This window comes from Hippopotamus amphibius, chromosome 1, assembly GCF_030028045.1.
Source record: "Hippopotamus amphibius kiboko isolate mHipAmp2 chromosome 1, mHipAmp2.hap2, whole genome shotgun sequence".
Classification (NCBI taxonomy): Eukaryota; Metazoa; Chordata; class Mammalia; order Artiodactyla; family Hippopotamidae; genus Hippopotamus; species Hippopotamus amphibius.
Genome location: NC_080186.1, coordinates 31,455,907 through 31,468,446, shown reverse-complemented (window position 1 = coordinate 31,468,446; position 12,540 = coordinate 31,455,907). Strand labels below are relative to the sequence as shown.

At 39.5% G+C, this 12,540-nt stretch overlaps 1 protein-coding gene across 2 annotated transcripts in view; it reads right to left on the bottom strand.

Moving 5' to 3' along the window:
- MACF1 (microtubule actin crosslinking factor 1) overlaps window positions 1–12,540 on the bottom strand; it is a 304,215-nt gene that overhangs the window by 83,130 nt on the left and 208,545 nt on the right. For both annotated transcript variants that reach the window (XM_057706161.1, XM_057706146.1), the window contains 7 exons: window positions 11,596–11,752; window positions 9,597–9,714; window positions 6,527–6,589; window positions 5,634–5,875; window positions 4,694–4,823; window positions 3,801–4,000; window positions 612–1,107 (listed from right to left, as the gene is read on the bottom strand). In XM_057706161.1, coding sequence (XP_057562144.1) covers window positions 612–1,107; window positions 3,801–4,000; window positions 4,694–4,823; window positions 5,634–5,875; window positions 6,527–6,589; window positions 9,597–9,714; window positions 11,596–11,752 — 1,406 coding nt within the window. The remainder of the gene's footprint in view (window positions 1–611; window positions 1,108–3,800; window positions 4,001–4,693; window positions 4,824–5,633; window positions 5,876–6,526; window positions 6,590–9,596; window positions 9,715–11,595; window positions 11,753–12,540) is intronic.

Below are 12,540 nucleotides of genomic sequence, written 5' to 3'. Positions count from 1 at the left end.
CGGAAAAGGAAACCAATCCTAATTGAGGGTCTACCATAAAAGAAGCACACAGCTAGGCTCTTTCATATACTATATCCTATTTAACCCTCACATCAACCTTGTAAGGTGATCTGAGTAACAGAAGTAAACTTTTAACTTCTAAGCTGGTAAAAAGCCATAAATGCTTCTAGGGAAGGAGGCAACAAATTAATGACAAAATTTTTCTTGTACAAGGCCATCATAAGAAGTCTAGAACATGTTCTAATTTTGTGTATATGGTATGTGTGTGTTTACACATACAGCATAAGGAAAATAAGCGAGTATCAGTGAAAGCACATGTGTAACTCCACCGATAAGCACATCTGTGAATATGAATCTCTACCTGCTGGCTCGACTTGTATCAGTCCTCTCATACCTAGGACTATGGTGCGTAAGCTTCACATATTGCTTGTGCCCAATGAGTGTGTAATGACCACAGCAGTCCTCACTGTAGCTGGACGAAGAGATAGGGTAACACTATTCTGAATCCAAAAGCTACTTAAGGATCACCCTAGATTCTTGGGAACACTAATTTACTCCTTCTTTTGGCTGCCATTAACAATGGCAGCAGGGTGTTCCTCGCCCCAACTCACCTGCAAGGTCTTCTAAACCTTGGAGAGGCAGAGCAACAGTCTCCAGACGCTTCTTCAGCTCATCCTTGAGGTACTGCTCACCAATGAGCACTGAAAGTTCATCACAAAGTGTCTGTGCCTCCTTAATCTCATGGTCTAATTGCTCCACGTCAGATCGAATCTCACTGGTCTCCTCCAACTGCTGCTTCACAGCCTCAGGTTGGGTGCTGATGGCCGACTGGCCACTCAGTCGCTGTCCAACTGCCTTCACTTTCTCTGACAAGTCCTGGAGCAGTTCCTGGTACTGGGTGCTTTTGACAATAGCTTGGTCAATTTGGCTGGAACGGGAATTCAGTTTGTCAGTCAGCTCAATCCACTTCTGACGGATGCTCTGGAGTTCCTTCTGTACTTGGCTGGCGGAAGGAGAGACATCTCCAGGGCCTGCTAGGATGCCCTGAGCTGCCTCGTTCAGCTGCTCGTGCTGTTGCCTGCGTGTTTCAAATTCCTTCAGCATAAACTGTAACAAAAATGACACGAAGATGTTTAGAAAGAAAAGACAGATCTAAATAAAGTGTCAAAACAAAAACTGATTTTGGATTGTGCCAAGTAGTGCCAACTCCTTTTGAAAATAAACTGGAAAACTCCAAAAACCAGGCTACTAGGAAAATGTAGTATCACTTTTAACAATTGCTTAATAAAAACTTGTTTTGAAAGGATCACTGATTGTGTCTAGTTTATTTCTTTTCCTTATTTGTCTTATACTGTTTCAACATCAGTTACTAAGGTCGGCCTTGGTTGGGAAACCAAAGTTTGTTTACTGGATTGACACTCAGCTTTGCCAGGCAAAACCCAGCCCTCTGAACTGGGAGTTTGGAACTCTGGGTCCCAAAGTGAGCTATATTACTGGCTGGGCTTGCCATTTCAACTCTTAATGCCCTGTTTGACTGAGTTCCTTTCTCAAATTTCCAACAGCACATATTATCTGTATATTATAGCACAATTAGATAAAAAGCTTCTTTAAAGCAAGTACCGTTCTTTTTTATTCTTTTCTATCCACTGCTTCATTCATCAAACAAGTTAAGATTACAGGCTCTGGAGTTAGATGCCTGGATTCAAATCCTGACTCCATCACTCACTAAGCCGTATAAACTTAGGCAAATTTTTTAAAGTTCTCCAAATCTCAGGTTCCTTATCTGCAAAATGAGGATAGTAAAGTACTTACTTGGCTGTTGTTAGGATTAAATAAGAAAACTTACGGAAAGTACTCAGCACTTACACTCTATAAAAATAAATATGACAGGACCTCAAGGACTAACAGATGTGTAAAAAATGAACTACAATAAAATGTAACAAAAGTTAAAATGACAAAATGCTGACATGAACATGGAATTGTGAAAGCCAGAAGTAAAGGTGGTTAATTCCTCAGGGGGTGACAAGAACAGAAGAGGGAACTCAGGAAAGGCTTCACAGGAGACACAATAGAGAATATGTGAGTTCTCCAAGAGAAGAGAGAGTAAGGCTGGTTCAGAGGAGGGAGGGCCTGGGATTAGCAAAGGCACAGAGATCCTGAGATCTCTGAGGGCAGTGTGTTCAGGAAAGAACCCATTATACAGTGTGGAAAGAAGCCTGGGTATGTGGGGGAAGAGCTGGCAGGACAAACTGGGACCAGACTGTGAAAACCCTCATGCACCACAGTCAACAGGTATTTGAACTTTGTTCAATAAGCTGCCAAGAACCACAGAAGCATTTTAATACATTCAGATATATGATTTACGGGGATAATTTGACAATTGTGTGGAAGATAAACTAGACCAAGAAGGCTTTTAGCAGGCTGCTGCAATGGAACAGGCCTGAGATCCAGCTCACCAGCATTTAGAGTGGAGGAGAAGAGCAGCTTAGAACAGTGGCTCTCAAATTATGGTCTGGTGGCCCCTGGGAGACCCTAAGCCCTTGCATGAGGTCAGTAAGATAAAAACTGTTTTCATAATAATACTAAGGTATTACTTGCTGTTTAAAATTCTTGTTCTCTCACAACATCTGGTATCACAACAGATTGAATGCAGAAGCAGGTATGAAAATCTGTGAGACTATTAAGCCAGACTTTTCCTTTTCCTTTTCCCTTTATTTTATTTTAGGCCATGCCTTGCGGCTTTCACTTTGTTTCATTTTATTTAAATATATAAATAAAATGTTTTATTTATATTATTTATGGCCACACCTTGCAGTTTGTGGGATTTTAGTTCCCCTACCAGGGATTGAACCCAGGTCCTTGGCAGTGACAGCCTGGAGTCCTAACCACTGGACTACCAGGGAATTCCCAAGCCAGACATCATTAAAGAGATTTAGCAAAGATATAAAATAATGCCACTCTTACTCAATTTTTTACATTTTGGAAAATGTTACTTTTTCATAAAAATGTTATTCATGTTAGTGTTATGGTTGTATCATTATAATTTTAAAAAATAATTTATAAATACATTAAAAATTCCTCAGTGTTTTAATACAGTTAATATTAACAGATATCAGTAGATAAACACAAGCTTTTTGGGATCCTCAATGATTTTTAAGTGTAAAAGGATTCTGAGATCAAAACGTTTGAAAACTACTGGATTAGAAAAATATTTATAAGTAGACTAAATAGGACTTGATAATTAATTGGATGCAGGGGCTAAAAGAAAGGGTTCTTTCAAAGGTTACTCTTAGGGGACTTGGTGGATGGTGAGAAGAAACAGAGCAAGTTTAGGGAAGGCTATAGAACAAGGAAAAGTTCTAGGCAGGATTTCACTGGAAATGACATAAGCGGACCAACCTAAATTTCACAGATGTTAGGAACTGAGGTCTGATCAGCAGAAAATCTTTAAGTAAAGCCAGCAGATAAAAGATACTGCATGAAATAATATGGATCACTACCGCTGGGGACTGAAAGTAAAATAGGATTCTACCATATAGTCAGAAGTTCCCATTCTCCCACCTGTTCATCTTATTGCCTTGGTCAACGATATTAATAATACACTTACTGAATGTTTGCTGTCTGACAGGCACCATGATGAAGACCTCACAAGCCTCTCATTTAAAGTGAGGAAATGGAGACTCTGAGAAGTTAAATGACTTGTCCAGGGTCATGTAAATCTACCTGTTGAGAGCAGCACTCAAACCCAGGTTCGTGTGCCTCTGACTGCTTGCTCGAAAGCTTTCGGCCGTAGTACTCACCTGGACCTGCTGCTTTTGTGCATTCAGCATGTTGGGGTCAATAGACAGGGGCCCCAGCACCCCCATCATCAGCTCCTTCTCCATCAGCCAGGGCCGGAGCTGGCATTCCGCAGCCTGGAAGCAGGCCAGATGACTTGCAGATTCCTCCAGCTGCCTTTGCCGAGCCATTGTCACCTCGGTGGCCCTTTCCCATCGGGAATCTGTAGAGAGGAAATGAGAAAATGTATTCTTTTACCCTCATTAGCCACTAGCCTGGTCCCTAAATTATGTTCCTAATATACTATAGGAAATGACCCCTGGGACATTATTTAATTTTTTTTAAGTTAAAAATAACCTGCATTTAATTTTAAATAAAGTAACAAACAGTTTTGTATCTTGACTGTGGTGGTGATTATATGAAACTACATATGGGATAAAATTGCACAGAAGTACATACATACGTAACGCATGCAAAATATCTTATACAACATATATGTTACTTATAACCTATTTTTAAACTAATTATGAACATCTTTCATATCAATAATTTTTTCATACCAATAAACATCACCTACGTAATTTAGAGTTCAATATTATGAGTGCAACGTAATTGATCTAATTCCTTCATTGAATGTTGAGATTATGTCCCATTTTTCATTTTTATCATCAATGCTCTCTCTGTCACAGTAGACTGTCAGTCTGACTTGCCCAGGAAAGCCAAACTTCTGATACTTTGAGGGGAATCTCTAAGTTTTTTCCATCATCAGGTTCATCATCTAACCCTACCTGCCTTTCTTGCCTGCTTATGATAATTAACTAAAGAATAACTCCTGTTTACTGGATGTGCTGAAAGCCTGAATTTGCTTTGAAGACAAAGACTTTAGTGACTTTGTAACACCCCCGTGATAACATACTGAGCTCCTCTTGCATTTTCTTCCAGTTTCCGGCTTCTTGGGAGTTAGGATATGCTATCAGTAATCCAGACAGGGCTTCCTTTACATTTTGGACTTTTGGAGAATTCTGTTCCAATTCAGCCAGGAAGGCCTAGGAGAAAGAACATCATGCATGCCATGAGATTTGTGGACAGGAAACAAGGCTCTGAGTGTGGAGGAAACGATGGGAAGACGAGGCTGCAATTATAGGCTCGACTTATTCTTCTCGTGACTTGTTTCATGATCTTAAAATACTTAACCTTTCTGCTTGAATTTTTACTTAAAAGGAAAGTCTAGATGGCAAGATTTGAATTTCTTTTATGTACATTAGCAACCCAATAGGAAAATTACTAATCCCTATAAGCTAAAAGTGTAAGGAACTGACCATGACGACAGCAACGGCGGTAACCGCAATGTTTACTCAGCTGTAGGACATGACATGCTGGGCTCAATCAGAATATTAAAATTTTCGGCAAAAAATTTTTACCAGGTTTTCTACATGGTCTTATTTCTTCTGACATTTCCCCTAGTTCTACATGTCAATCTTAAGAAGCAGCTGCAATCACAGCTATTTAGATCCTGCTAAGAGTTGGAAAGGTGCTTTGATGGAATGGTTTGGCTTGCGCCATCACACAGAAAATGAGATTCCATTCTCAATGAACTGATGCTTCAGAGGAGGGCTATTCTCCTTCTGCAAACACATCTGGTTTTGTTTTTCAGTCTAATTTGTAACAATTTCTAATTTCATAGTGAAGAAAATTCTCTGGGAGAGTTTAGGCACACTCAGCATTTGAAAGTCAAACATGCTGCTCATCACAACTGGGTGGCTGGCCATGTCTCGCTCTCAGGCCCCCGGGCTCAGGCAGGGTAGAACAGCCCCTTCCTCTTGGTATTTGAGATGAAGCTAATGTGAACATAGTACCTTGTTAGATTCAGCTTGGGCTCTCACTGTCTCTGTCTTGGTTGGAGATGAAGAGGCATCCATGCCTTTCAGGACTTCCTCTTTTGATTCCAGCCACTGCAGCACTGAGCTTGCCTCCTTCTGAACTTCCTGCATTCTGCTGAGGACAGCCTGAAGGCTTTCCTGGCGTTCCCGAAGCACTCCCCCAAGTTTCTCATATTTCAAGTTTACATCTGACATGTCACACTGGATCTCCGTCAGATCTAGCATCATAGAAACAGAAATCAGACTAGGAATAGCTCTCAAGCATGCCCACTGGTTCCTCGCTAAATTATTCATCAGGATTAAGTATCTCTCCCACTCCTTCTAGGGAACCAGAGATGATCTTCCTGCTATATCACATAAAAGTTCCTGTTTACATACAAAAAGCAAAAGAGCTCTCATGAATCTGCTTTCTGATTTTGGCATTATATACTCAGATGTGTAAATAAAATGCTAGGTAAGCATGGGAGCAGCATAAGTGAAGGGAGGGAGGATCTGGGGCATTCTTCTGCTTCCTCTTCTTTAAACTACAGAGCAGAAAACCTAGCTGGGAGGCTGAATGCTAGATTAGACCACCTCTAGTATAGCTTCTTTATAATTCAAAAATTTGCATGTTTTCTTCCAGGTCTTTCCTTATCGGTCTTATCTAGTGGTCCAGTTTATTTGCTTAGTACCTTTATTTTGCTGGCTGCCAAGCTGTTTAGCCTCGAGCTAGCCACAAAGAGGCATCACAGGTGCTTCTCCCCGGATTCTTACCCTCACACCCATCCTGGCAGCAGTCCTTGCACACATACGGAAACATACACAGATGCAAACGTGAACACTATCCTAACACACCCAACAAAGAGGCACTGTTGAAATGGTATTCTCACCTTTGCAGGTGTGGTATCCGTTTACACTGCCTACAGAGCTTCCTACAGAGGGCAGTATGGAACCTGAGCAGAAGGACAGAGAGACAAACAGGGCAAGACAAACGTGTTAGGAATACATACAGGCACCGAATTTATTCTTTGGCACTCACTTTAAGCCCGGGTATCAGGAAGTTAACACAGCACAAGACAACATACTCATGGAAAGAGACAAATCATTTTAGCTGCCAGGCAACAGTGTCACTGGAGGTGTTTCAGCTCCCTAGCAGTAACGATTACTAATCCCTTCTAGAGGAAATCCAAATTCCCTTCTTAAATCTCCAATCTGAATACTGTGGACCCTGCGCTAATTTTGTGAAACAAGTATTAGTAGAATGACAAAGTCTTCAGACTGGTATTTGACATAGTTGGAATGAGGATTTAAAATACAGCCAAAAAGGTTCAACTTTAACATCAATGTTCTTCAACATAATAAAAATAAAAAGTACAATTAAGTACATAAAAAGCAGCATTCTTTTAGTAAAGACATTAAATGAGCCTTTCCTATATTGTCTCAAAAGATTCCCTACCGTTTGGTTTTTTTTCATGACTTTCTGCCTCCCTTCCCCCATCAGAAAACAGAAATTCTAAGCACCAATAAATCTGGCTCATAAACATTCTCATAAATTCTGTTTAGGGTCTTTGGTTCTGTTGCTAATTACCACAATTTCACCTCTATTCTCCCCAAGCTGATTCCTTGTGTTTCAGGAGTATCCCAAGGAAGTAAAAACCAGATCATGTAATTATAAAGATTATAAAGAAATGTGAAGAATAGTTACGACATAATGTTACATTCGAAGAGCAGAATAAGACTCATGTGCACTGATTTCACTGTGGAAAAAGTCATGTGTGAGATTATATTAGAAAACAGTGATTGTAAAACTTTTAAATGTTAACATTATTGTATTTTCAATTAAAAAACCAGATCAAACAGAAAGATCATATTCCACTGCAGGGTGGTGATGGCTAAAAAGAAACCTGACTAGTAATTCAGAGAAGACAGTCGTAGCCAAGACTGTCACTAACTCATTACATGGGCCTTAATCTATGGACAGACCTCAGTATTATCTCTGGTATATGAAGATAATACCACCCATCTTGTCAGCTCTGATGGGGTACCAGTGGGAGGTAGTGAAGTACTATATGTGAAAGCACTTTATGAAACCAAAAGAGCTCCACGAACGTAAGGAACTAGAACACTCACGGGTTTTCAGAGATGGAAGAGAACTTTAAGAGCACTCAGGCTAGTGATCTTCAAACTGCTTTTCAAAGCACCCTACAGAGGTGCTTTAGGGACTCTGTCAATGTTTAGTTTAACTTTAAGATTCGGCATATATTTCTAAGTACTTAGAAATGGCAGTAAGACCTGCACATTCTATTATGTTGAACACCACATCTTAACCCAGTAGACACAGCCAATTTATGCTGCTTTTGGGGGAGAATAAAGTAGCTCCTGCACCTCTATGCATACATTTAAACTTCTTTCTGAGTGCCACTGATGCGAAAAGTTGTAGTTCTTCTCTAGCTCTTTATAATACTCAACCCTATACATGTCCACTCATGTACAAAAGAAAAACATCTATAGCACACGTGTATTACATTAAATAAAATGACAAAAATGGCTAAGGTACATCTACTCAGAGCAGGCTCTCATCAGGGTAGAATTGTATAACAACAGAATTCTTAACACTTCATATTGTAAGGTGAACTTTTAAAAACATTTGCCCATCAATTGCTACTATTTATCTGTGTAAACCATATTTTCTGGATACAATGCAACCAAGAAAAAAAATTGAGAAATAAATCAAATAATGAAGTTGTCATTCAAAAATTCTTTTTTTCAAATTTTCATATTCACTAGGATAACCTCAATATTCTCATTGATAGATTTCATGATAGATAAATGCTATAAATTCACTTATAGGGGAAATTTATGCCAAGAAAATATTTTTATTTGTTTTACATAGTAGAGTTCTATATGAGACTTATTTAAAAAAAAGATTTTAGTACTTTAAAAAGTTTGAACAACCACTGATCTAGTCCAGGAGTCAGAAAACTTTAGTCCACCAGCCAAATCTGTCCCTCTGCCTGTTTCTGTATATGAAGTTTTATTGGAACACAGCCATACCCATTCATTTATATATTGTTTATGACTGCTTTTGTGCTACAACAGCAGTGACATTTAGTGTGACAGAGACCATATGGCCCACAAGCCTAAAATATTTACTCTCTGGCCCTTTATAGAAAGAGTTTGCTGGGTGATGTCACATATTAATAAGTCACCGAACTTAGAAGTTTAAGTGTTAAAATATAAAAATCGCCAATTCCCTGAAATGTTGTCACTTATAGGTAGTTCTAAGACATCCTTCAACTTTAGGCTACAATAGAGAAGTAGCCATTCTCAGGAGGGAAAAAGAAAGTAAACTTGGTCCTTACTATTTGAGTGACTATGGAAGTGCATTAACACAGCCTCGTGACAAAACCTAGGAGATTCCAGTGAACAACCAGCAAGTGACTGTGAGCTCAGAATGCATTTTATTTGAAAGACTTAATTTGTAGGCAGAGATTATTCATATACTTGGGCACTATCTTTGCATGTACTTCCAAGAAGTGTCCCATTCTCTGGTGTACCAATACTGACTCCTAAATATTTAGCTTCTCTCAAGATATCGCGCTTATACCTTGACCCCAATTTAAAGTTAATGCATAGCTGTCCCATTCACATATTTAAAAGAGAGAAATTCCTGAAGATGGAAAATCCTATTTCAATCCTTCTATGTTCATCTGACAGTTCTAAGTGGGCCAACTAGTCCCTTTACTTTTTCCCATCATGGGAAGGGATTTTGCAAAATGGAACAATGTTACAAAGCAAATGGGAAAACAGATCAGGTTGAGGGGGAAGACTGCTTCATGGAACCTCCTTTGTTTTCATATCCAACCTTGATTCCAACTTTTATTAAATAAGGGGTCATCACCAAAGGCCAAAGGAAAGAATGATGTTTATTTACTACATTTTCAAGAGCCTGCAACTCACCTGTCTTGGCTTGAGAATCAGGTGCTGTGATCTCCATGATGAGATTTTCTAAAGAAGTACCTTTGCAACTGATTTCTTCTACCAAAGTTCCCTTACTTGTCCAGTCATCTAGGAGACACTGTTTAAAATGAACAAAATAGCAAAATGTAATATCTGGAGGCTTTCTCCTCATAAGCAGGGACATCTGTTCTACATACACTCCCTCAAAGTTTTGATAATTATTAAGCAACCATCCTCGTTTTCTCAGCTATTTCAAGAAGTTGGTTTAGCCAGCCAAGGTGAGGGAGAATGATATTCTGGAATATTCAGGGCCTTCTCATTCATTCATTGATCAAGCAAATATTTTTTGGGCATTTACTATAGGCCAAGCATCATGCTGAACACGGGGGATACAAAATAGGATTATGACAGTCCCTAAAACCAAGAGCTCAGATTATCAATTGCATTATAATGTGATAAATACTATTACGGAAATATGGAGAGCCACTAGACTCTGAGCACAAGAGGACACACATCTAACTCTGCCTCGATGGAGGAAAGCCTGGCATTAAGAGTTTGACAAGTGGACAAAAGAAACACCATGAGTGTAAAAAAATATAAAAGAAATGGTAATTGGTGGGTAAGATAAGGAGCTAGATATTGAGATGTAGAGAAATATAGAGAATCATAGCCTACATTTTGCATTTTCAAGGGAATGTTATATTGGGTTTGAAGTCAGAGCTCTAAGCATCACAGAAAGCCATTAGGAAATAATGGCATCTGCTCTAAGACAAAAGTATCTGGTTGTGTTGTCTCTAAGCTGTGAACTGCCTGCTACAGAAATAGAATTTTACTCCTTTCCAAGCAGGCACACCATCCTAGCCTTCAATCCCTTCCTCTACACTAAATTTCTACTTAGTTTGCTTTTGACTTCAAGCTGCAGAGCAGCAGCAAAGAAAGACACAGAGCCATGAACATCTGGCAGGCTTATGCTGCCGAACTTCATAGTGAACCTTGTCAATTTAGAGTTTGTCAGTTCTTTTATTAGTCACTCGATTCCAAACAGCCACAGTTCCCAAACTATGCACTGACTCATAGGATATTTTAAATTTTTGAGGGAAAAACAGTGACATCTGTTGGACACCATGTGAACAACTACTGTTAAGCTGTTTGGACCTGACCACTTAGCAAGTGAGGTTTTTTAGTTTGTTTTGTTGTTGGTGTTGGTGTTGTTGTTTGGCCTTGAGATGCCATGAAAAATTTCTTGAAACACAAAGGGCACTATGAACCAAGAAATAAAATAAGGGAACCTCTGTCCTAGGGAACTCCCCAGAGCAAATGCTCCTGGCACCCTCTCTGTGAAAGCAATCAAAGTCTTCTCTTTCATCTACTCAAGATAAATCCTGCTTTACTAAGAATGAGATGAGAGTTAGTTGGAGGCTGGTTTCAACAAAAATAAGAAACATGTTAGAGGTACAAATAGAGCTGGATGCCTATGAATCAAAGACAGGGGGAAAGGCTGGAGATACTCCCCTTGCAGGTACCTTCCAACCATCTGATTCTAACTCTTCCTTTATTAGTTGTAGTAACTTTTCCTTCATTAGTTGAGGAGAAATCCTCTCCTCAATTTCCATATCATATATCTGGTCACTTGCTCACATATAATTATCAAATTCTCAAACACACAATGAGAGTGTAAGGTTCTTAAGACTGGACTCTGACAACTGTCTTTTTTATGACCTGCCACAGCATGACAGGCATCCCCTAAACAGCTGAAACATTATAGATATCATTCCCAGATTATTTTTTTGGTTTGGTTTTAAAAATAGATGTTTTGATGCTCAGTCCTTGGGTAGGGGTCGGTAGGACTCACATAAAGAGAATGGAGGAACTGCTATTCAGATACAGATGGATAACTTGGATTTCTCACACCACTTTCCCACCACAGTAGCAAACAAGTACATACAAGCTTCCAAACTGCTGTCTAGCCTGGTTCCTGGAGATCCTTCTGTTCACCTACCTTCAGGTGTTCAGTCTGCTTTTCCAGCTCTTTAGTACTCATGGAAGTCTCTGTAGGCGGAATACTCCCTTCAGTTTCCTTCAGCCATTTCTGGAAAGTCCTAACCAGCTTCCGGAATTCATCTAATTGCTCCTGGCAAGATGATGCATCTTCCTCTCTGTCAACGGAGACATTTTGTTACCTGCCAAACTAAGCTTCGTAAAGCAGTCAACTTGAACTAAAACTTTAAGGTTCATTCTAGGACTCTAGGCATCAGTTCCTAACAGGGCCTTTCCTTCTCATTATCTTTTCCATGGCAGCTTTGGTTAAACAACCACATATAATGTAGGAGAGCACCAAACTAAGGAATCTGTTGCCCTTGTTTGGACATTTCTGGGGAAAGGAGTCTTCAATCTTAATCTAGGCTAAAGTGAAAGTGAGAAAAACGAAGGGGAGCCTGCTATTTAGGTACTAGGATACAATGGAAAGAATGTAGGCTTTGGATCTCAAGTCTAGCTCTGCTACTTTTTAGGTATTTGACTCTTTCAAGGCCCAATTCAAATGCTAATTCCTTTAGCATGGAAGATGCCAAAATTGAGGCTCAGAGAAGTTAGGCTAAGCACACCAATGAGTAAAATAAATCAAGGAGAAAGGAGAATTCAATTTTGAAATTAAGTTTTGGAAATGGTCACATCTGTTAGACTTCAAGCCAGAGACCCTGGTTCTTCACACAGCTAGAAGGCCCTCAGCAGAGGGTAAGAAAAACAAAACCTTCTTGGCCTTTGTCCTGTCCCTTTTGTCTGCACTAAATAACCTGCTGCTTACAATGGTGATTTGAGCAACTGCTTTCCTCTAGTCACTAAAGCAGTCATCTGCTAAACTGAGATATTTATAGCTAAACTAAGAGAAGCCTTATCAAGCTTTTAAACCCACGTGAGGTTTTCTGATGGGGGAATTATGGCTTTA